Source organism: Corvus brachyrhynchos, unplaced genomic scaffold (assembly GCF_000691975.1).
Source record: "Corvus brachyrhynchos isolate BGI_N302 unplaced genomic scaffold, ASM69197v1 scaffold69, whole genome shotgun sequence".
NCBI lineage: Eukaryota > Metazoa > Chordata > Aves > Passeriformes > Corvidae > Corvus > Corvus brachyrhynchos.
In genome coordinates, this window is record NW_008240228.1 from 2,688,340 (window position 1) to 2,713,231 (window position 24,892).

General features: G+C 44.9%; 1 protein-coding gene across 5 annotated transcripts in view; it reads left to right on the forward strand.

Annotated features, from left to right (window-relative positions):
• The window catches only part of PAK5 (p21 (RAC1) activated kinase 5), a 121,887-nt gene that overhangs the window by 69,431 nt on the left and 27,564 nt on the right, over positions 1–24,892 (forward strand). For all 5 annotated transcript variants that reach the window (XM_017745252.1, XM_017745253.1, XM_017745256.1 and 2 more), the window contains one exon: positions 13,733–13,947. In XM_017745252.1, the coding sequence (XP_017600741.1) occupies positions 13,733–13,947 (215 nt within the window). The remainder of the gene's footprint in view (positions 1–13,732; positions 13,948–24,892) is intronic.

Here is a 24,892-nt window from a genome sequence, read left to right on the forward strand (position 1 = left end):
CAAAGGAGAGGGAGGGAAGCCACATCTCCTCTGGCCTCTGTTGCAAAGAAAGGGAGCAGGAAAGAGGCTTTCTTAAATAAAGTCAGCTGTGTGCCCCCTCCCCTCCTCTTGGGTGTACTGCCACCAGGGAGGGTTATTTTTTCAATTGTTCCTATCTTAGGAGAGGGAAACAGAGGAAAAAGTGGCTATTTCTTGGGTCAGAGTTCTCCCTCCCCCTGAAGCCAAGAGCAGTTGCATCAGGACCAAATGATGCTCCAGAAAGCCCGAGACTGAGATGACACAGCTCTGCAGTGGGGAAAAGACAGATGAGCTTTGAAGATGAGTTTGGGGAGATACGAAATGCACAGCAGCAGGTGCCCAGCTCTGCTCTGGGTTTGATTGTGATCCAGGTGCTCAGGAGTGAGATTTGCCCTAACCAGGCTGAGAGTGACACTTACAATAGAACTCTTAGCATTCTGGCATCTCCTTTGAGTTTCAAAACTCCTTTCCAGTAAGTCAAACCCTATAAAAGAAGTGTCACACCACCCCAGTAAATACAGTCTTTTTTTCATTTCACTGTAGGTACGCAGCTGCATATTTGCTATTCTAAAAAATGAACCCATACCCTGAATGAACTGATGTTTTAAAATGGTACCATGGGTAGTTAAAGGCTGCATGGCAGCTCCAGTGCATATCAAGCTCTTCCAGCCTGAGCCCCTGCTAGTGAGAGAGAAGGAGCTCACATGGACTTTGCACTGATTTATTCATATCACATCTCTTACGTGGGCGAGCTGAGCCTTCAGCTTTTGGCATCCTGGGCGTTGGTTACTTGCAAGGACACGCAACAAGTAAGAAACACGGGGGGACAAGATGATGTAATTTCCATTTAAAACATTCAGCCTGAGTGTTACAAGGAGAAAGAATAGTTATAATAACACAGCTGATTGCTGTCAGAGTACTAAAAGGGAGTTTTATTGGAAAAGGTATTATACAGCCCACTGTGCTTTGCATAATCATTTTAAAAGCAGTTCAGGACATCTTCCTGCCTTTATCCTGAAGAAGGTAGAAATAATTTAGAAAGCCAGGATTGTCAGTATGGCTGAGCTCAAGGCTCAGTTACACACACTGGGGTGGGTGCACAGGGTGCAGATGCAAGGAGTGGAGAGACTGAATTACAGGGGTAGGGTGTAAAAAGATGTTCTGGTCATCCAGTTGTGGTGTCTCAAAGCAATTTGAGTCTCATGGCTGTTCTAAAATCATCTTTCTGAAGCCCTTCTGTTGCCCCATGAAGCAAACAGCAAGTCATCTCAGATGCCCACCTAGAGCACGACAACCTTCAGATCAGCTGAAACAGAAAATACCAGGGTATTTATTGAGTCTTATGTTCAAAACTTGAGAAAAAGCCTAAATTGACATTTTGGGGGGTTAACTATATCTTAAATAGCTTTTGAGTTTTACATGATTCCGTATTTAAGTACAAGAGGAAAACGGTGAAAATTAAATGAGAGATTTTGTAGGATAGCATATTTCATTAGAACAGAAACCATCGTCTTTTTCTGGTAAGAAAATATTTCTGTTAGGATCTGAACTCCTTCTGCACATTTAATTTTCCTCTCAGCCAGCGACTCTGCAGTCCCTTTTTTCCTGAAGTGCTGACTCTGGCCCCACCACTTGACATAACCACACATGTTCCCTTAATGCATTTTTTTGCAGTCACTTTCCTGGCTCATCTTTTGATTTCCCAGTTGTATCAGCAGCTTTGTTGGAGTCATTCCGTAACGAAGTGGGGAATGAATGAATTAATGAATCTCCCTGCCTCTGGAAACAGCAGTGGATGCAATCAGAGTCAGCATGCAGAGATGTCCTTTTCTGTTAATTATTATCTTCTAATTGATAGTGTATTTTTGATGCTGAGCCTTCAAGAAGGACTTGCAATCTCAGATCTAAATATGCTAATTTTAAATATACATGTATATATTTAAGTATAAACAGAGGGGTTGGAGTCTGATGGGTCACTGGTGCCATTTTACCGAGCAGGATGGGAACCTCGGGGATCTGTGAGCCATTGATTGCTGAGAGACGATGGCCAAGTTCTTCACTGCTGTGTAGCCTCAGCATCTTGCCCTGAGTGGTAAATAAGATTTATCAGAAATTACTTGGAGAAGATCTTGCCTTCTCTCACAGACTCCTTGTTATGATGGTGTTTTCCCGATGAGACAGCCTTGAGAGCTGCTGTAGAATCAGTCAGTGCAGACTGGGGAACGACGATGCCATGTTGTTCCAGCAGAAGTGTTTCTTCTGGGAGAGAAGTGGCTTTTTAACATAATTGTCTAAAAGTTTGGGAGCTGAATCAGCTCGTACACAAAGTCACATGGCAGCTTCTCATGCTGTTTCCAGAGCAAGATTTCTGGGAGTCATCTTAGCTGCTCACTTACTCACCTGGCAAACTCTTTTCCTTGGTTTTTTGTTTTTTCTGCGAGGCTAAAAGTGTCCTTTTGGACCATTTTAGATTAAACCCCTCATCCTGGAGAGGGCCTGGAGAGGCCCTTCCCAGAAACAGGGTATGGATGGGCCCAGCAAAATGTAGTGATTCATGTGTGTGCATCCTTCCTCGGAAGGAAGGGATGGGAGCCACCTCCTGTAGCAGGCAGCATCTCTAGGAGGATGGCAGTGGTGGCCATCTGAGATGCAGTAACCTCTCCAGTTGCTCAAAACCTTCCTGCAGTCAAAAAACATTTCTATTTTTGGTATTTAAAAGGTGGAAAACAATAAAAAACCTCCCAGTATCATTCATCTTTCTGGATTTGCACTGATTTCCCAGAGATAAAAACGTGTGGGTTCTTTCATTCAGTTTACTGTAGTTTTGGTTTGCTTTTCTGTGGCTGGTCTGAAAACTTTGATATCAGCTTCAGAGATAAGGTGTAAAGAGTCTTATTACCTCCCAGGTAGAGGGCAGGTGAGACCCATCATTTCCGAACTGCTGTCTGAAGGTGGGAAAACACAAAGTCTGCATGGCAGGGTCGCTTAGCTCTGAAAAAAAATCAGTGTTGAGGAATTCCTCAGATGCAATTATTGATTGCTGGGGATGATCCAGAGGGAGGAGGACTGAGCAGACACTGCTTTATAAACATTCCATGTTCTGTATAAAGAGCTTATGCTAAACTTCCTGAAGGAGGTAATAAATAGTAAGCTCTAGTAACTCTTCAAGGGATCAGTTCTCATTTTTAATGTGGAAACAGTATGGCCTGACAGCAACTCAGTAGGTAACAGGGTAAGAATTGACTTTCAGACCAGTTTTCCAGCACAATGCAGTGTGGGGGAAAAAAAAAGACAAGAAAATAATGTAAGGAATAAAAACTTAAGGTAGACTCTACACATTTGTGATTTATTGTAGACTGTGGAAATATTTCCTTTCAATTACATGTTACAGCAATGCAGAGTAAAACCAGACAGAAAGGTAGGGAACCTGCAGTGATAACAACAGGCATGATTTTCATCTTGCAGGCACTTGGTGTGGATACATTTATCTATAGATATGTTTGTTTGCATTTTAAAGGTATTTTGACATTCCAAATAAACTGATTTTGCACCATTTCTTGGCAAACACAGGTCAGATCCTGTGTTTCATCCTAAAGAATATTCTTATGAGAGGCTTGCTATTAATAATGAATGAATAATGAAGCATCTGTTGCTGTTGATCATTCATTGGAAAGCAACGTTTTTTTACAAATGTTATGGTAACAGAGCAATTCCTCAGAGCCAGCACAGCCTGTACTGTTTTAGAAGTAAAGTAAGAAATGCAGTGATTATTATTGTAGGAAAATGAAGTGTGTTGAATGCAAACATACCAGTGAGGAGTTGTGGCAGGAGGTCGATTCCAGAGCCCCGGTGTCATTACCTTGTTCCAGTGGCGCGTGATGCTGTCACAGGGGTGTGTCCCCAGCCAGTCCCATTCGTGCTTGTCACTATGACACTCTCTGGGGGCTGTAAAATCATCTGTGCTGGGGCAGGCGCCCCACTGGAGCCCCTACTTGATGCAATTTTGATGTGTTCATGGATGCAACCAGCTGAAAATCAGTTGGTTTCTAGACCTAGAAAACATTTTGCCTCCTTTTTTTTCCAAGTGAAAGCTGTCTATTAAAAATTATCAGCATACATCCACAGTAATTACAGGCACTTGTGAGAAACCATGCAGTCCTGGGATAAGTCCTTCAGGGAGCTGTGGGAAATCCCTACTGCAGCATACCATGCTTTGGTCACTGTTGAGGTCACACTGATGATGCTGCACCTCAAGCGCTGTGTTCGGTTTAGGGCTCCTCGCTTCAGAAAGGACATTGCTGGGGAAGGCCCTGGAAAACACGTCCTAGGAGGAGAGGCAGAGGGACCTGGCATGGCTGGGAGGACTTTATTACTCCTACAGCTACCCAAAAGGAGTTTGTAGTGAGCTGGGGTTGGTCTCTTCTGTCGTATCTCAGCTGAAAGGACAAGAGGAAGTGGCCTTTAGCTGCACCAGGGGAGGTTCAGATTAGGTACTTGAAAAAATGTTTTAACTGAAGAGTGGTCAGGCATTGGAGTAAGTTGCCCAGGGAGGTGGTGGAGTCACCGTCTCTGGAAGTGTTGGTTGGATTAGATGGTTTTGAAGGTGTCTTCCAGCCTTCATTCTGGGATTCTGTATGTTTGTAATGCCAGCTTTGCAGCTACCATCAAGTGTTGGGGAGGAAACTCAGTTTCAGAAAGTTAAAACTAAAGCTTTACATGTAAACCCAAGATGTTTTAGTGTCCCCTGTGCTGTGCTACAGTTGGGGCCAGTCCATCTCTTTTGCTGAGGCTTTGCCAGTGGACCCCACTGAGGTGCCCAGAATGCAAAGAAGGTGTAACCTGGTGCACGATTGATAAGAACAATTTTCCAAGTGTTTTTCAAGCACTTTGCTAAGTCTTTTGATAAATGCAGAATTTCATATCCTTGCAGTTCTTATCCTGCAGTTACCTAACCAATAGGAATGTCCATATTTACTAAAATTCAGAATTATATACTGTTTCACAGTTCTGGTTTTGGTATTTCCTGCAGATTTGTCTGATCTTTCTGCTTACTTTGTCTTCTCTACTGATGTATCATCACTTTCATTCTTGATAGTATTTCCTTTTACTGATTTTTTTTTTCTAATTGAAAACACAGAAATAGAGTACCTGCATCCATTGGTGTAGAACAGTATAGAGCTGTCTTTAAAAAGTGCTAATATCAACTCAGAAAAAAAGAATTTACAACAGAAGTTCCAGGAGTAACTTGAGACTCAGGGTGTCTCATTTAATGGGTGTCTCATTTAATCCCCTCTCCCTGTGGATGTCCAGCATTTCCTAACAAAGTTAATACCATTAATTATCTCAGGCTGAGCACCCAGAGGACTATTTGCTTCTGCAAATCTGGAATCTTTTCACTTGCTAGGGATAGAAATTATTAGAGTTATCTCCAGGGATTCAGGGGGCTGAGGGGGGGTTTCCTCTTTAATCTGCCCAGAGCTGTTTCAGACTAATTCCCTGCATGAACCTCCGTGTCCACGTTGCTATTTATGTGTGCATGTGTATAAGATAATAGAGAGTGACTGACTACAATATATGCGTTTAAGCTACTCAGCTGAAAATTACTGAGCATTAAAATCCACTGGGAATCACAAGACTTCTAAATTAGGAAAGCACATGTCAGTCAGTGTGTGGAAATGAGTCCTTGTACAAGAGTAGCTTTCAATAAGAAGAATGAGTATTGTTCCCTGGAGTACATCAATCCTAGTTTGGCCACTCTGTACCAGCTTTTACTATTTCTCTGGAAGCATACATTGGCTTTTGTTATTATTTTTTCCTGTCTTTTGTTCAGTTGTGGATTTCTATTAAATATGTCTCATGGGCGAGCTATCAAGAGACACACCGCTGTGCTGTGACAAATGAAGGCATTTTCAACCATAAACGAAGTACTGTGGGATTGAAAAGAGTCATGGACAATGACAACTCTTTGTAGTTGTTTAAATGTATTTTTATTGTATTGCACAGTGACACAGAAACTCTGAGAGCAATTTGCTGATTTCACCTAAGGTTGAAATGAGCAGAATGCTGCAGGGTAAATGAGGGGCTTTGGGAAAGAGGCGTTTTTGTTGGACTAGTCCATCAGTACCTCTCTTGCCATGATTAAGGCATGTATTTTAATAGTGGTTAAATGACTTACAAGACTGTCCCATATTAAAAAAAAAATACCAGACAGCTTGAAAATCCATGCTAGTAAGTTGAATCCTATTGATCATCAAGCTTTTCATTCTAAAACTCATACAGGCATGCACTGAAAATGGTATTTCTATACTTTGGTTGAACTGAAAAAATACCCTGGAAAAAATGATGTGGTCACAGGTGATTAATTTCTATCAGTACATTATTTGTGTGCAGAAGAGCTTAGCAAAATGGTGAAAGACTGAAAATGTGAGCTGACTTGGTTTATTCAGGATTTGTGGGTCCTTTTTGATGCTGCCAGAGGGTCAACGTTTAAAATCATCATTAGCAGAGTATGTGAGAACATTTTCCAAGGTGTTACTTTATTGTTCCCAAATCGAAATGCTCAAGTCATAATTAGGAGCAGAGGGATAAGCAGGGATCAAGGGAAATGGGGTCTCTCATTAGACAGGTGAGCCAACCTGGTATTCACCTGCATGGGGTGTTGTCCATTCCTGTGACAAAACCAAAAACCTTGTCTCTAAGGAAGTAATGAGATCTCCCTGTAGATAACACCAGTAAATGAATAAATAAATACAAGAGAGGACTCACCTACCTCTGGTTTGAGATGCTCTGCAGGCAGCTGCCCCCTGGTTCCTGGGTGTCTCCCATTTGTTTCCATCTTATCCATCCAGAATGATACCCTGGGAGTTAGGAAGGTATTTAGGAATATTGTCTCTGGAAAGTCAAACAGGATTTCTCCTTTTGTCAAGTAGTGTGTCAGGCCTGACCTGAAACCAGCGTGGTTTTTAAGAGTCTTTCCATGAACTTTATTGTCTTCTCATTCAGTTCACTCTGCTTTTCCAGGTATAGCTTCTGGTTTTATCTCCTGAAAAACAGGGTAGTGCTCTCTGTGTTTTCAGTTAAAAATAGAGATAAATTCTTCTTAAAAATGTAAGCCTGCAGTTAGGGCATGCTTCTTTTTTTTTTACAAAAGAAACTCAGGTTCTGACTGCAGCCAGCAGAGGGTCCCCATCAAGAAGCTGAGAACCATCCTTAAACAGAAAGGAAATGCAAAACTATTGCTGTTGCTGTTCCTTGCTAAAGGAAAAAACCAAACAGTTTTCCTCATTTTTAATAGTTTTATTAAATATAGTAAATCTGTTAAATATATATTAGGTATATAGATACACAGATATGTGTTGGTCTCCTTCCACTTGCCTCAGGAGCAGGAACTTGCGCCAGTGTGAGCTGAAGGAGAACCAACATCGTTTTTACCTCTCACTTCACAGAGGAGGGAGGATTTCTCAGCAATTTATGCTGCCATCAGTCCATCCCAGACATTTCCTTTCTCCTCAAGATTGAGTTTCAGCCCAGCTCACATTTGTCTGGAGCACTGGCTCTGCAGGCTGCCTTGACACGTTAATTTAATTTGTGCTTCTCAATTCATACTCTCTCATTTACGATCAAATATTGGGAAAGGTTACAATTAATCAGAGTGGGGGAACAGAAGCCACCAAAGCTAATGATGTATTACTGCATTTGGGTTGCTCTGGAGGGGAATAATTGAGGTCCTTGTGTTACAGAAAACTATTATTAATAAGTAAAAATTGTCAAAAGAAAGCGACCTGCACCCATCTCCCCATTTTGCAATCTGTGTCTCTGTCAGGTTTCTTAAAAATGAAGTATTTTATTAAAGCTCCTGCCTGTAACCAGGTTTTTTGGCTGTGTGGCTGACCTGGGAGGAAATGTGCCTTTTCACAGGACCTTTTCACAGCCCTTACTGCTGCCCCCCACTTTGGGCTCACAGATGATACTCAGCATGCATGAAAGCAATTTTTAGATGCTAATAACATGCCCATCCCCAGGGGAAAAGGGCTCTGCTCCTGCTCGCTCAGCTGAGGAGCCACAGGGAATCCCTGCAGAAAATACAGGCTCACAGGCTTAATGCAGTGTACACTTCCTAATTGAAAATGAACTAATTGCTGGTTGTTTGAAAGCAAACATGTTGCTGGGCTGAGGCAGACAGCACGGAGCCCCTCCTGAGGGAATATTTTAAGCCCAGCTCGTGCTCGAGCAGCAGTGAGGTGTGTGTAAGCAATCCTTGCAGGCTTCCCAGGGTGGCTCAGGGTCATGGTGACCACACATGATTTCCTGAGGGTAGTGGGACACTTTATCTGGCTGCTGAAATACCACAGTAAAAAAAATAGGGCTTACATAGCTATAGTACAGAGTCATTAAAAGTTCCACTTCATTATTCTAGGTACTAACTTTGTAAGGTTATTGTATGTTTTTATGTGTGGCAGAATTTCACAGACCTTTGCTCAGGGTTATCTGGGGACATCTGGGATGGCAAGGGCTGTTGTCACTGCTTAAGGGATGCACTTGGGACTCTGGTAGTTTTCAAGATTACAAAATAGGAAAGAGCTTTCCAACTTTTTTAGTCTTAATTTAAAAGACCAGCTATTTGGAGGGGAAGCAGAAAACTTTTTTATTGGGAACAGAAAATGGGGCAGAGTTAAGCAGAGTTCTCTCTTATTTAGTAGGTTGACTGGATTTCTCTTAGGATATGATAAAAGATACAGAATACTATTAACCTTAGGATTGAAGTAATCCTTTTTTGCCTTTTATTCCAATTTATTCCAAAACCTAATTTGGATTTTACTTGTTGTAAATGCAAAAATTTGTTCTTTGAGGGCAGTAACATACATCTGGACTTTCAGCTTTTCAGTTCATCAGTCTGTGAGTGTCCCCAGATGTCACATACAGGAGAAGAACAACTCATAAAAACCCCAGGATGGGGCCAGACTTATGAAAGTGAACAGCTCTGTGACCTCTGTGTGAGCTATGGGGTGTGAGCTGGCAGGGCTTTAACTTTTTGTGGGAAGGCTATTGCTGGAAATCCCATCCTGAGCACAGACCACCATGGGAGAGTCTGGCACCCAGAATAGTACTGCCACCCTCCTGGCTCCAGTGTGGGACTGTAGGATACTTCTTGCTGGAAAAACCCCTTCATTTGTGACTGGGAGGTGGCACAATGGTAGTGCAGTATCTGACAGAGTGGATTTACTTTGCTGGTCCGCATCACACACCTTGCATGGGCATTATCTGAGGGAATTTCCTCTGTGGGGACCTGATCTGTCCTTGAGGGACATGGTTAAAATTTGGACCAGCCTGGGAGCCTATGGCACTGTGATGCTCAGTGAATTATTGCTGTGCACAGAAAGGAGTGCAATGCAAAGGAGCCAGGGCTGGCATAGATCTAGCAGGCAGGGTGTGCTGATTAGCATGTAATTCGATTTGTTAGGCACTACAGTAAACAGCATTAAGAGCAAAAGCAGTGATTGCTCCTGATAGCACCCTCTCAGCATTGCCTCGTGCCTGCAGCAGCCGGGTGGAGCTGTGTTACGGCTCCTCAGCAGGCACCAGCAGAGCTGGCACTGCTCCTTTCTTGGCAGAGACAAAGAAAGACAAACACTGCAATTACAGAAGTGTTCGGGTTGCTGTATCTACAGAGCGCAGCTCACACGTTCCTCCTGCTGTCCCTGTTCCTTCCCCATTCCCTAGAGGCGCATCTCAGACCAGCACTGCTGTGGGTTGCTCAGGAGGAGAGGTGGTGCAATAGTCTGAATTTCCCCACCAGTATTGTGTTTTCCTTTAGTAAGTGTCATGTCCATCTTTTTTCCACCATGGCTTTGGCAAAGAAAGTCCCTTATCTCTGACTCTTGTGCCACAATTGGACTGTGGGTTGAGGAGACCTTGGCATGGCAGCCTGCAGCTGAAGACACAGCTCCTGGCATTTGCTGTCACTAAAGGACTGCCTCCTTCAGACCTCACATTTAGAAGCCCAAAATTAATGTGCTGCATCATTTCAGTGTAAGAGCAGGGGAAATATTTCTGTAGAAATGCCCCACTGAAGCAATGAAATGATGAGTTCTGTTTTCTCTTCCCCCCAAAGCCAGCTCAAGCCCCCTGCCATCAGCAGTAGCTGTTGTTAGCACAGGCTCCCCAGCCCCCTTGTGTCGAGTGTCACCTTGTGCCATGCATGAGGTGTTGGAATCAGCCCGACTATCCCTTGGCAAAGCACGTGCAGGGAGAGGACAGACATCCTGGTTGTGCTCATCCCACCAAAATAGCAACACATTACGAGTACAATACCTCTCATTTCCTCTCCTTCTGTGGGGCTGAGCACAGGAGGAGCTGCACAGGGAGATGGCATTTGCTGAGAGCCCTGGCACAGTCAGGGCTACGTTGGAAGCTGTCAGGAAGAATTAAGTTAAGGGTGAGTGCCCTGGCGTGGGGGTGGCACAGAGGCAGCTCCGCAGAGCTGCCCCGCAGCCTCCCAGCTCCCTGTGCCTCTGATAAAGGCTGCCCTATTGTCTGTGGGATGTTTTCCTAAGTAATCCCATTAGGAAATTAGGGGTTCTTAATAACTGTGAGGGGATTGCTGTTTTGTGTGAATGGGCAGGTGCCTGAATGAACTTCATACATTTTGTGTTCTTGATACAAATTTCGTAAGTTTTCTGCTACACACACATTATCCAGCATTCTGGAAAGCTCCATCATTTCTCTTCAAAGCACTTAGGTACCTCTTATTCCTAAAAGAGCTTTATATGTCTTGGAGAACATGTATTCACTTACCCAGGATATCTTCTGCTTCCACACCTGATTAAATAAGTCCTTTATTTTTTGTGTCATATCAGTAGAGCTATGGGAAAAATTAAATCATCTCCCTTTTTTATGAGGTATGAGGTACAAGCATAGCAGTGGGGACTGAATCAGGACACTTACAAGCCCAGAGCAAAAAGTTTCACAGACTTGGCTGCCCCAAACCCCCATCCTCAGACAGCTGAAGAAAACAAGCAGCATCATTTCCATTCTTGAGAATGGAGAAATGAGGGAAAACAAAGCTTCCTTGTGACTGCTGTGTCTGTTACAGTTCTTTGGAGGGACTGTGCTAAGGGGAGGTTGGCTTGGCAGTGAAATGGAGGTAACTGGCTGACTGGTGTCTTGTCAAGTGAATGTGCTGTTCATTTTAAAAAGCAATGTGCACTGTGCCAGCTGATGTGCTTTTAGTTATCCAATGTTGTTTGGAGCTCGGGAGGACTTCAAGCATCCAGCAGCTGCCTTGGGATGAGAGTCCTGCGGGAAACCCTGGCATTGATCAGAGGGAAAAAATACATGTCTAGAGCTGATGGTTTAAACGAGTCCTGCAGGAAACCCTGGCATTGATCAGAGGAAAAAATACATGTCTAGAGCTGATGGTTTAAAATGTTACTCCAATAGTCTCATGGATTCCCATCCCCGAGGGTGAGTGAAATCGATGCAGTGCCATTGATCTGCAGCTGGCTGCGATTTGTGGAGCTCTGGTTGGGAGCTACTGCCTGACCTGGCGACTGCTTCCATTTGAGCCTGGAAAATGGACAGTCTCTGAGCAGAGACCAACCGTGGTGGCTTTGGAAGCATGTTTGGGAATGCCACAAGGTACCCCAATGCACCAAAGAAAAATAAAACAATTATGATGCTGAAAAAGGAGAAATGCCACATATCAAAGTGATTGTAGGAGGTTTTGGGAGAGGAAGGTGAGGAAGATATCCAAGTTAACAGAGCTGGAGAGGCACTGTCAAAAGAGCAGGAGATTTTGGGAAGTTCAGAGTAGGGTAGAAAGCCAGAGAGGTGTATGGAAGATGAGACCCGTGGAGAGAGGCCAACAGGAGCAAGTCTGCCTTGTCTAAAGGAAATACGCATAAGGGAGACAATCACCTACAAATACACGGGGGGGAGTGCTTTACAAAGCAGCCAGCAATCAATTTTCAAATAATGGACTTGATCTTTAGACAAACTAGTAAAAGGCAATGAGGGTGGAATAAATACCTGATTTATCACCCCATCTTTTTTTTGGTGCGGTAACACAACTGTATTTTCTTCTCTGAGCTTCTCCTCTCTGCCTCCTGAATCAAAGTCAGGGCAGCACCTTTACAGCTGTGATAGAAGAGGTTTTACACAGCTGCCAGCCTCCTCACCCCACTGCTATTTCAGACAGGTGCTGCTCAAGTGCTTAGCCAGCCCTGCTTGAAATGGCCCAGAGAGCAAGGTGGAGGACTGTTCTGAGACAGGACAGTATTTCACTGAAAAGCAACAGGACCTCTCTCTGTTTCCCTGGGACCAGGAATTTGTCCTTGCCGTGCACAGCAGATTTCTGGAGTGCTCCAGAAAATCAGTTCTGAACTTGCTTCAATAGAACTGTCAGGCTGCACTTCGTTTTAAGGTGGGACCCACCAACCCCAAGGGTTAATGCAGGTTGTGAATGTACTGGCTATTTCCTAAGCCAGTAGAGTGAACAAATACCTTTATCCCTCTCAGTTTGCAGCTCATGCCTCCTTTCACCTTGCCAATGAAACTTCTCTTGTTCCAGCTAATCTATTAGCCTATGTTCCCTTGTGTGCCCTGAAACCCTCCTGCCTTCTCAGGGGGGGCAAAACAGACAGGAGGAAGGTAAATCAACCCACTCCTACCTAAATGGACTAAAACCATTCACTTACTGTAGAGCAGGACCTGTAACAATTAGCTTTACCAGGCAGCCAGGTCAATCCAGTGATGGAAAAGCTGGGAAGGTCACATTTCCTCCAACAGCCTCCAGCTCCTTTCTTGTACAGCAGTGGAGGGACTCCTCTCTCTTCTCCACACCACCTGCACAGAAACCAAAAGAGCTGATGCTCCTTCCTGGACCTTAAAAGGAGTAGGGCCATGATGTAATGAATCCCACCCAAGTCTGCTGGCCAGGAGCCAGGGACCTCTGCCCACCTGGGCATAAACCCAGGTGCTTTAGGCATGTGGCTCTCACAGCAAATCTTTTCTCTCCTGAAGAAGTCAGGCCATGATATTTATAGGAGCTGATACCTGTTGCTTTTTTTAAGCAGAACCCTCCACAAATGCAGATGATGGCACTTGGACCACGTTAGAATTACATCTGAGCTCTTTGTTTTCATCGCTGAAACGGCTCAGGAAGAATTCCCCTTTGACTGCTGCTGTGTGAGACCTACATCTGACCGCAGCAGAGCCAGGCTCTCCTCTGGGAGATGGGTTGTCTTCGGTCCAGGATCTGGGGTATAGATTTAGGATGCAAAGATGTAGGTGCGTTTGCTCCCCTCTTGTATCAGGGCGCAGCTCACCACTTACCCCAAGTTGTGTCCTTGGACCAAAGCATCCACTGCTGCTGGCATTGCTCTGGGCTCGGAGCTTCCATGGGGGTGCAGCTTGCAGCATGAGCAGAGAGAGGAGTAGAAAGTAGGACCTGGGGCTTTTTTCCTGGGAATTTCATTGTTTCATACAGTATTATGAACATACATAGTAAGAGACTGAGTTAATTTCTTAAAATCTTCTCCCAGAAAGGAGGTCAGATAAATGCTTGCCTCGCATAGATCTCAGTGTGCGAAGGTCATACAGGTATTTGGCTAAGGACATCTACTAAAATTCCCTATGAAGTAGAATGGCTGAGGGTTACAACAGAGTGTAAAGTTGTGGTTTTTTTTTCTTCCCTGTTTCCCCATGACTTCTCCAGATCTTTCCACCATGTTCGGGAAAAAGAAGAAACGGCTGGAAATTTCCGGGCCCTCCAACTTCGAGCACCGGGTCCACACTGGCTTCGACCACCGGGAGCAGAAGTTCACGGGGCTGCCTCAGCAGTGGCACAGTTTGCTGGCAGACACGGCCAACCGGCCGAAGCCCATGGTGGATCCCTCATGCATCACTCCCATCCAGCTGGCTCCTATGAAGGTACCATGCAGAGTCCCTTGGAATCCCTCAGACTGCCTTGAATTGCATGTCGTCTTAATGAGGCAATGCCAGCAGTGTGTGGGTATTGCATATCAGCTGTCCCGGGAGGCAGGCACGGCTGGGAGGGAGCTGCAAATCCAAACACTTAACAGCAGAGCTGCAAGGAAAAAAGGAATTCTGTGTGTAAAACTTGTGGGAGTGTCTCAGAAGAGTGCGAGTCACGGGTCTGGCAGGGGCCGAGCCTTCGCGCTCCCGGGCTGCAGAAGAAAAAGCCACAAGTCCCAGTGGAGGCCCAAAACGCTGCTCCTCTGCAGCATAAAGCTCCTTGATAATTAATTTAAGAACAGTGCTTTAGGCAAAGGCAGTTTGGAGCAAGGGAGAGAGGGAAAAGTACACCAAAGGAAAGAAATTAAATTGCTTGTTCAGCCGGGCAAGGAGCTCAGAGAGGGATCTCATTGCCACCCACCACTGCCTGCAGGGGTAGGACATGGTGATGAAGCTGAGCTCCTCGATGGGTGGGAAAATGAGGGGAAACAGCCCCAGGTCATGGCTTGGGAGGCTCACGCTGGACACCTGGGAAGAAAACTTAGAGGGTAGAGCAGCACTGGACAGGGAGCCATCAGGATTCCAGGCTCAGGATTCTGATAGACCAGTTGACCCTGATTGTGCACTTTGTCTGGGATTGCACATCCTGACATCCAAGTGAATCGCACCTGTGCGATGGTGGTGGCCTATACCCTGCCAGCCACACACCTCTCCCTGCCATGCAGCTGCAGAGTAAATTTAGGATTTCATTTGCCTGTGGATTTTTCTGCAACAAGGGAAAATCAGATAATCCTGAGAGCATGGACCCTTTAGTTATATTTGATAAGTGCTCTTTGCCAAATTTACATTTACTGCCTGCTCCAGAAGGGCACTCATCACTTGCTGATCAGCTCTGCTGGGTGCTGCTACAGGACAATGGGGATAAAACCAAGGTCTTCATTTTTTTGCTGTAATAAAATATCTTACTGATAATAGTGGCCCAGAATAATGAGGGAAAAGGTAGGTAATCTTTTTCCTGCTAGTGGAGGAGAACAACTTCGTTCCACAGCCCTTCTTAACACCAAAAAAATCTCTGGGTGTTTTGACATGAATACATGAAGATGTTTTAAAATGGGGAAGAAAAAAAATAGGTTTATTATCTTGCAGAAATATCCTCTCTTTCCTGCAGTTCTGGAGCCATAAATCCATAAGCTTAAAAAGTTTTAAATTGCATTAATTTTCTTGGCATTCTAAGGATATGACTCTGGGCCTTGGCCTGCAAATGGATGTGTGCTAATTGAAATGGGCCTCCATAATAGTGCTAGAAAGTTTGAATAGCAACTAAGAGGCATTGACTATCAGCTGAGAATTGGCTTTTGTCTCTGTTGCTAGATACCACTTTATTGTATATTTGTTAAGAATTAACATGCTTTGTTTTGATACATCTTAACCTACAGAGAGAAGCTGAGTTGCAGTCACTTTAAAATTAAGAATATTTAATGTTGCTAAACTAGTTCAGCATAAACATTTAATTTAGACAAGTTTTTTATGTGTGCACTTGCACCAGTACCTTTAGTGTTTAAAGGGTATTTGGCACTGAGGATTTCATAACTTCACTGAGAATGGAAGATTTAAAATGCATTTGCAGTTCATGAAGACAGGAACCAAAGGTTCTGAGATCTTGGTATTGTTTACAACTTTTCTACCCAGCTGATAGTTCAATTAATGCACTGACGTGTAGCAGCAGAAGATTCATGGTTGTTCCCTCAGTCACAGTATTAAATCAGGCTGAGGCATTTGGCCAGAGTTAGTTCATGCTGTGGTTTCAGGTCATACAGCAGCTCTGTAACTCTGCTCTTATGTGCTCCAAAATTTATTTTCCATTTAATTCCCTCAGTATTGACTGTCTTTGTGGTGTGAGGCAGAAGTGTTCCTCCTAATTGGTGCTCTTTCGTGACTGAGGAGTAGCACAGATCAGAGAGACCAGCTTTGACAGCACCATTTCTTGGTTTTGAGACACAACTGGTGTTTGCTTGCTTTAGACTTCACCAGAGCTGAGGCAGAGGAAGGCAAAGACTTTTTCTGAGTTCTGTAGGTTTTGCAGATTTCTCAGTTAGTGGTGTTTGCTTGTTTCTCAGCCTGCAAAGCAGAGCTGATGGTATGCAGTGTATCCCTTTGGGTAAAACCAGTAAATCATAAACGCTCTCGCTGCTCCATCCCTATTCAAAGGCGGCAGCAGCAGCAGTGATGATGACAAGGCAGCGCCCTCGGCTCTCAGATATCCTGGGGGATGTCATCCCCCTGCCTCTGTGCTGGCTGGGATGAAAGGCTCCTCGTGCTTTGGCACACGGGTGGCAGCGGCGGCTCGTCGTGGAAGTATCAGCCTTTGAATCCAAACCTGAGCTGGCTGTACAAATTCATTCATTTCAAAAACAACGGGAGACAATAATGGGATTTCCCTTCTCAGTGTGGCTGACCCAGATACCAGCAGAGGATTGTGTATTTCAGGTGCAAGCCCAAGTATAGCACAGCAGAAAACTTTATGAAAAATAGAACAGCAGTGATCTTGATAGGTTTGAGGAGTAGAGACAAGGAGGGGATGAAAAAAGGCTGATTTCTCATTGAAAACATCCCTGCATGAAAAATGTGAACAGTCTGTGTCTGCCTGTACTTAAAATAGGCTTCATAAAGTCTGACATCCTGATGCCAGGCCTCTTGGTCCTCTTGCTTCAGTACTTTGTACTTGTTCCATGCGTACGTGGAGCTCATGGTTTGCTGTTGGTTCTCAGCACACAATATGCTTGGCTCGTCTTCACCCGTATGCTACACAGAAGCTCCAGTTTGTTACCACCCTTTGATTTTTGGAAAGCTTCAGAATCAATAACTAAGCAAATGCATCTCCACTCCATTCAAAGTACCAGGAAAACAGACACCAGAACCTTTATTCTGGGGATTTTTGCCAAAAGAGCTCATCATTGGCTTTGTAAAGATGCTCCATTAACATTCTTGAATGCCTGCTGCTGTCAGTGGGAGCAGGGTGGCACTGAAGACTTGTTAAAATCCCTTCCCGTATTTCCCAGTGCAGGGAACAGCTGAGCATCCTCACTTCTGTCAAGTTACTGGAGGGAAAAATGCCATTTGTTCATGAAAAAAACCACCGTACTGGGGTTATTCTTTAGTTGTCTGTGCTGCTACATGCATCAAGCCTCCATTGCTACGGTTTTTTGGTGCTTTGGGTAGTTTCATCCATTCACACCTTCAGCAAGATCAAGGTTCCCAACTTCAGGGTGATACAGTGCTGGGTTTGTCCTTGAGAAAGGAGGGAGGCAGCTGTCAGTGTTTGAGTGGCCAAATATGTAGAGACTTCAAGAAAACAGAATTCTGTCTGCTGGGACCTCCACATGACCTTCTCCCCTGAGCACACTGCAGTAAATCCAGCCATGCTCATGTGGTGGAGTTTCACTTTCCCTGAATTTTCTCCCCCATTTCCTTCCCTTGAAACACAGGTTTAAGGGGATGAGGGCTCTCGCTGCCCCGTGGTGTCTGCCATGCTCTGAGATGAGCACTAGCACAGAGGGGTGATGCAGAGTGTTCAGCAAAGGCAGAGCGAGATCCTCAGCTTGACATCGATGCTGTATTGTCAGGAAAATGGCAGGAGCCTCTTCTGTGCCCTGGGGGCTGGGCTGCCTTCAGAGCAGAGGAAACATTGTCCTTTCCATCCCTTCACCAAAGTGCTCTTGGATGCCCCATGTCTGAGCTGAGGTGCACATTAATTTGAGATGCACACTGACTGTGCCATTAACCCATGGCAGATCATTTACCTGGTGTCCTGCAATACACGGGTGTTGCAGAGCTGACAATTTCTGTAGGGGACAGACCACAGGGTTGCCAGCTTTTCTCCCAGCCGTTCACCCTCATATCTCAGTGGTCTACATGTTTTGTCTTAAAATTTTAGCTTTTCTCATTTTTGCCTCAAGCCTTGACCTCGATCCTGGTGAGTCAGCTTTAATTTTTAAAACTTTTCAAAGTTTCTACTGATACATTTTAGCCTCTCTCCTACAGAGAGAAACAAACAATCAGAAAATGAGTTACTGGTTGTGGCCCTTTCAATAGCTCTGACATGAAAATCAAAGCTTTTGTTTACTCTTCATGAAGACGGAAGAAAAAAAACAAGTATTTCTCTTCCCCATCTTGTTTGGCCTCTTAAATTTTCCCAACAATGACATTCAAGCCTGGTTTATGGCATAATTTTTTTCCTACATTTACATGCTTCCTTGCTTGGATGGAGGGTACTGTGCACAGTGATGCTGAGGGGTCAGAGACCTCAGGGAGGAGATGAATGAGGGTCCTTGTCTGGACTTGAGCAGTCAAAAACATCCAGATTTCATTAGAAAATCCCCAGCCCTCTCCTCCCATGTGGAATTGCCGTACCAGGAAAAAGGGAATAAAGAGCTGTTCAAGGGCTTTGCCCGCTGCATGGGGGCACATGGACAAAGCAGTGTTGTCCTGACCCATCTTCCTCACCCTCCCAAATTCTTACTTCTCCTTCTTGATAGCATCTGCCAGGACAGGACCTGGAAGGCTGCTGACATCTTGTGGGCCTTCCTTGTAACCACATCATGTAAAGTCACTCTTGGTTCTTAATTCCATACTTTGCAATGGCACATTTGGTCTGGTGCTTGCTCAGTTGGGAGAGGGTGGAGGGGCTGTCTCTAGAAAGGAGGAGCCAGCAGCTTGCAGCATAGCACGTTCTGGGTGGAAGGAGTGTGGTTGAGCAGCAGGACAGCAGCTGGGGGGACTGTGGGATGTCAGCCTTTGGAAAGGAGAGGGCAGAATTTTATGGACAATGCCCTTTAGCCTGATTGGACTTGGATGTTAGCCCTGCTCTGGGCAGGAGGGTGCACTGGAGGCAGAAGTCCCTTCCAGCCAACATTCTCCTGTGATTATCTTCATCTGCAAGTGATCGTCGTCAGATTTGCAATTGTCCTGTAAGGCAGCCCCGCTTGCAGTTTATTTGATCACTGAACAGGAATGCATTTGCTGCTACGTGCTCCTGGAATAAAATACTGCTCCACATTTAAGTGGAAGCTTTCCTTTCAAAGGGATAATGCTTCACCCTTGAGTGCCATTTGTTTTATGTGTCTATAAGTGACAAGGCTACTTCAGTTTCCTCTGTTCCACCCTGTACAGATATAATACAAATATGCCATCTAGTGTCCATCGATGTGTCTAACGGTGTGAGAAGAGCCAAGTTACCAAATAATTCTGTGTAATCTTGCAGGACATGAATCACTGTACAAATAGAAATGAGCCACAGTATGAATCAGTGCAAGAAGTACACAGCTCAGAAGTTTTTTAGAATCATATCACTAGGTTAATATGTTCTCATATGTTCTACATTGTACAGAGGAAACTTCGGGCTTATTTCGGATTGTCTGATTTCAGAAAATTATAGGGTTTATGTAAGTCCTTTAGAAGAATACTTTTGTTGCCTGTGAAATTGATTTCAGCAATAGAGTCAGTGTTTAAAAGTCATTTGGACAATGCCCTCAATAACATGCTTTTAAATTGGTCAGCCCTGAATTGGTCAGGCAGTTGGATTTGTAGCTCCCTTCCAACTGAAATAGTCCATTCCATTCCATTCCATTCTAAAGGAAGCGCCTCCCCCATGATGCTTTAACTGATACATTCTCAGTTCTTCTTTATAGTTTTCAGTTTCTGGCTGCTTCTTTATAGTTTTGAGTTTCTGGCTTTCTGAACAACAGAGTTCCTGATCAGCAGCTCTTTCGCTTTCATTCAGTTGTGTTCCATGCTGTTGAAACATTTCATCCAGCCTGATTTTGACATTGTTTTTCTAGAGCCTCATTTGGAGAATCAAAACCAGCATCATCATAATTTCAGACTGACTCAAAACACAGGATATTCCTCAGTTTTTCAGTTCAACTAATGAACCAGAAAATGAATTATTCACATACCTTTTTTGACCAAGATACTAGTTCTTCATGACAAGCCCCCAGGTTCAGCCAGGTACGTTTGGAGTCTGTCTGCAGCTGGACTATGGACACCAACACCGGGGTTTACAAGCAGGGCCTGGCTATCCTAGAGAGAAACACTGAGGTTGCCAGTAAAAAACCCTCTCCTAGAAGACAGAGTAAATATTGTAAGTGGCAAAAATAAGGTTTTTCACATTCCATCTTACTACTGTCCTTTAAATGTGCTCAGATGAAGCAGGAACAATGCCTGCAGGAATGTGGTTTTCAGAGGTGGTAGCTGTAGCTGACAGTGGGTGTGGGACTCCACTTTGCTCTTCTCTGGACTGTGAAGACAAGTTCAGCACTGCACTAAAGCCTTTAATCCATTGTTCTGCCCCTCTGCCTTGGAGGAGTGACAATTGGTTGCCTGCTGATCATGTCCCTCATTTGAAAGGTCCCTGACATCCCCAGAAGAACTTGTGCTGCCAATACTCTCCTCCTGCAGGCGCTTGGAGGCAGGCTCACACCTACACCTGCACAGTCCCTCTGAGCTCACTGAGTGCTTCCCTGAGTCTTGGAGTTTGCTGTCTGCCGTGAGGAGATCCAAGGAAGTTCTTCAGAAATCCTTTATCATCTTAGCAACCTTTGCCCATACAACAGTCCTGATTTGAATTGGTCCACTCACATGACAAAGGAGTTACTTTACCTGGGTCTGCAGCAGTCACAGACAATAATACAGATCATTATTGATTACGGACTTCTGTGGGTAAAAATTGTCTCCAATATAATTAGTAAAAGAATGTTCTTAAATGCATCAGCACTGAGATTTTAAGTAATGTTTAGTGTTGGAGGAATCTTGCAAGGGCAAGGTTATGTGGGTGAGCAGAACTTTGCAGTGCACTAAATAAAGTTCACAGTCTACAGCTGCTGAAGCAGAGCAGCCTCCTTTAGAGCTCAAAACCCACGTTAACCTATTGGTCTGTGCATTAAAGGTTCAAACTCTTGTGTCAGCATTTCAGAAACTGAATCTGCTCTCCTCTGGGAACACCAGACTGGGAATACTCTCCAGGTAGCACTTTATAACCTGGAACAAGCCAGGAGTTAGATCCTGAGCAAGGACACTCATAATCACGTTCTTTTTTTAACATGGAAGTTGGTCCCTGAAGACAAATCTATAGGACACTGTTCCAGTAACTCCTCTGGCTGGCTTGCCTGTCCTGAAAAATGAGCCATGCTCCCAGATTGTTGCCTGGAGGTGGAGGCCTCCATCACTGCTGATGTGGTTATGGTTTGTAGCTCCTTCTCATTTGTTCAGCCCAGCATTTTACTCCAAAGCCTTCCCTGCACTGACCATACTCTCCCTGGGGCCAGGGGCAGGGCCTGGGCCTGGGAAGGACCAGGCAGGTGGAGGTGATGCTTCGGGGTCCTCCTGGAACCTGTTCCATGGCCATGGTCCCCCAGAGCAAAGCATGAAAGACAAACAGGGAAGTGTAAGCAGTAAATGCTTTCCCCAGTGAATGTTTGGGAAGGCTGGGTGTGTTTTACCAAGATCAGTCACACAGTCCAGCGAGCTCCCGCTTGGCTCAGCTGAGAAAGCCAAAATGGAGTGAAGTACGCTGGGAGATACCTTGTTTCCATGGATTGGCCGAGCCTCCAGTGGTGCTGCTGAAGTCCCTCAATCGAAAGCTGAGGTAGAAAACTCTCTGCTCGTTTCATCGGTGGTCGGCCGTGGGAAACACTAGGTGGCAGCAGGGAATCTCTGGAAGTCCGTATCCATGCGTGTCGTAGGCGGACCCTGACAGCTGAAGTAATGAGAAATCTGCTTGGCCATCCTGATGGCTTTTGCTTAAGGCACATGCTTTAGTCCACGTAGTAACAGGTCTGTGGAGGGGATTTCCACATAAAATTGGTCCTGCAGCATCTGCAGTCCACATCTGCTTGCCTCCTTCCTGGAGGGTGCTTGCTCCTTCCATTTCATTCATCCATGCAGTGACAGCAGTTGTTCAGTCACTGCACATTCTGCACAGCTCAGTGAGATATTTGTCCCTAGGTCTGCTGATGAACTTGGTTTGAGCCACTGTAGTCCAGAACAGAAGCCAGACAGGTTACAGTCCCATTAAACTGTGTTCTGTATAACAGAAATCTTTAAGGTCCCCACACCATTCTGTGATTCTATAATTATAACCAAACAGCCACATTTATTCAATCCCAGCAGTTTAGTTCAACAGTCATAGAATCAGAGGGAAAAAAATGTTGCCAAGCAGCTCACTTACCTGTGGAGCCAAAGCTCCAGGTGTAAATGTGCTTTTTTCTATCTCCTGCTCTGACATGATTAGATCTGGGCTTTGGTGCCTCTCTTAAGAATTTGAAAGTGCTTTGCTGAGCTTTCTTTCTTGTCTTCCCCTTCATGCAGGACCCAATTACACCAGACAAGTGCTATGTATTACCAGGGAACAGCACTGACTTACCTGCAGAGACTTTTAAATGCCTTTTCTGTTGTCTGTGGGATGAACTGTGTGGGCCAGCAGAAAAAAAGGGCATTTCAGATACAGATCTCTGGAGAGAGAAAAGTGAACGAAAGGGAAGTATTTAGGATGAGCATTTCTGCTTTTTTTGCAGAAATTGCTGAGATCCAACAGATGTTAGTAGTTAACTATCAGGATCACACAGTTAAAAGGATAGCATGAGACTGTGAATTTTACTGAATTTTACAGTTTTGTAGTCTGGGCAGAACAGTAATTGGTATCTGTGTCCTAGATTGCATTTAATGATTCTCACTGAGCACAGTGCAATTGAAGATCCTTAGTGCTAAGGCTCATGCTTCCATATGAAGTAGCATTTTCCAGGAGTGTTGGCATATATAGGTGTAGAAATCTAGTTTAAACACCGTGGTTTTAATGAACCGCCCTGGGAAAATGCTCTGGAGCAGGAGATGAGGTCTGACTCCCTCCCACACCCCAGGCCAGGGGAAGCAGCCCTGTTTCTCTCTTATTAGCAGCATCTGTACTGCCCTTTTCCTTCTCCCTGACTTCCCATGCTGTCTGGCGGGGTTGGAGGGGGGAGGGAGCCACTCTGTGTCAGGCAGATTAATTTATTAAGCGTGTCAGGACCAATCTGCCGCCGAGGACAGAGTGCACTTGGTGGCGACGCAGCCCAGCAAATCGAATCAAATCGAGATTAGCCTAGAAATGTTTGAGCAGTTTCTTGTACATGAGAGATTGTCATGCTGGGCTGGGCTTCACCTCTGCTGCAGAGCATCCTCTGAAATCTCCTGCCTCGCTTTGTTCCCATCAAGAAGGTGTTTGATTTGCACTTCTCTTTTACAAGAGGGAATAATTAAAATGTCAGCTGAGGAAGCTCCTCGTGTCTTTTGTCTCACCTGCCTTGTAAATTTGACCTACCCATTAGATTTCTGCACAGGAGCACTTTTTGCTTCATGTCCATGGTTGCAGGTGAAAACCACTCAGTGGGAGTCAGTCCTACTTCCTTAGAACATTCCTATGGCTGCATTTCCCATCTGATAGTGTCCTTGAAAAGGAAGAGTAATATATTTCCTTGAAAGAAAGAATGCTGCAATTTACAATGCAGATGAAATTATTTTGTGTTTTTATTTTGCCAGTACAAATCCCTGGATTCCCTGAAATTAAGGAGTGAGCTTTCAGGAGAGGATGAAGAAGTCCAAAGTAGTCAGAGAGAGCAGCCAGATTAAAATTGCCCCTTGCATGTGTGTGGCCAGGAATGCACAATTTTAGTGTGTTAGGAAGAACCTTGAAACTTTCTGACTGTTTTAAGGCCATGGGACTGAGGCATTTTTTGGCACTGTACCTTGGTAGTGCCTTCCCTGCCAACATGGGCAGTGCTCTGCACACATGATCCTGCCCTTCCTCAGAGTGTTAATCCCAAATTCTCTGGGCTGAGATTGCAGGGACTGTCCCAGCCACGAGCAGGGCTTGTGGGCAGCGAGCCCCATCGATTTGCAGTGCTGGGGACTGAGGCACTCAGCTCTCACCAACATCTTCCACTCTCTTCCTCTGCCTGATGATTTATGGAGTGGGAAAGTAATTCACAACCCTCTGCCACGGCTTGCAAAACACCAGGAGCTCCTCGAGCCGGCCCCACACACGCAGAAACAGAAATGTTAACTGTCTTCAAGCATCTGCTGTATATAAAGCTTCCTTTGCTGTGGCGGATTGCAGCCAAAAGTAATACAGTTCAAATTGTTTCTTCTAAATTAACAAACTGTCAAAATCCTCATTTTAATTAAAAGCAGGAGATGACCGTGACCACAGCGGAGTGACCCAAGAGCCTCTGCCCTCCTGAGCAAGTGCCCCACTGTCAGAGCTGTCAGATGAAGGCAATTACTTCCCGAGCATAGAATTTTATCACACTGGAATTGACTTAAATATTTCAGAAAGATCAATCAAACTGCAGCCACAAAAATCTTTCACTGAGGAAAAAAAGCACCGGGATCATTAATTGGGTTAATGCTCCATCAACCTTGCATTTGTTAATGGGCATGTTTAGGGCACGAGGGGAACCTCATGCAGGGAAATTTCATCCGAGCTACAAAGATGGTTTATGCTGCAGTGCGACTTTGTGAGTTACAGGCTGTCCCTCTCCTCAGCTTTTTTTCATTGGTGCTGCTGGTCAAGAGCAGACTGCATTCCCCGTGTGCAGTGGCCTGTGCCACGGTGGTCATTATGGTAAATGTACAGCTGAGCAGGACTGCGAGGTGGGGCACTGGGTTTCACACCACCCACCCTACAGCAGGGCTCCTCTCCCCATAAAAATCCCACCCCGGCCCTTTTGTGGCCTGTAGAATAAAATCTGTGATAGAGGTTTGGTTGTAGAAAGGCTTCTTCTAAATGCCTGTCAGCCCTGGGAAGACTCACATGGTGTTGTGCCCCACCAGTTCCCAGCAGCAATCATGTGTAGGTGTAAAATGCTGA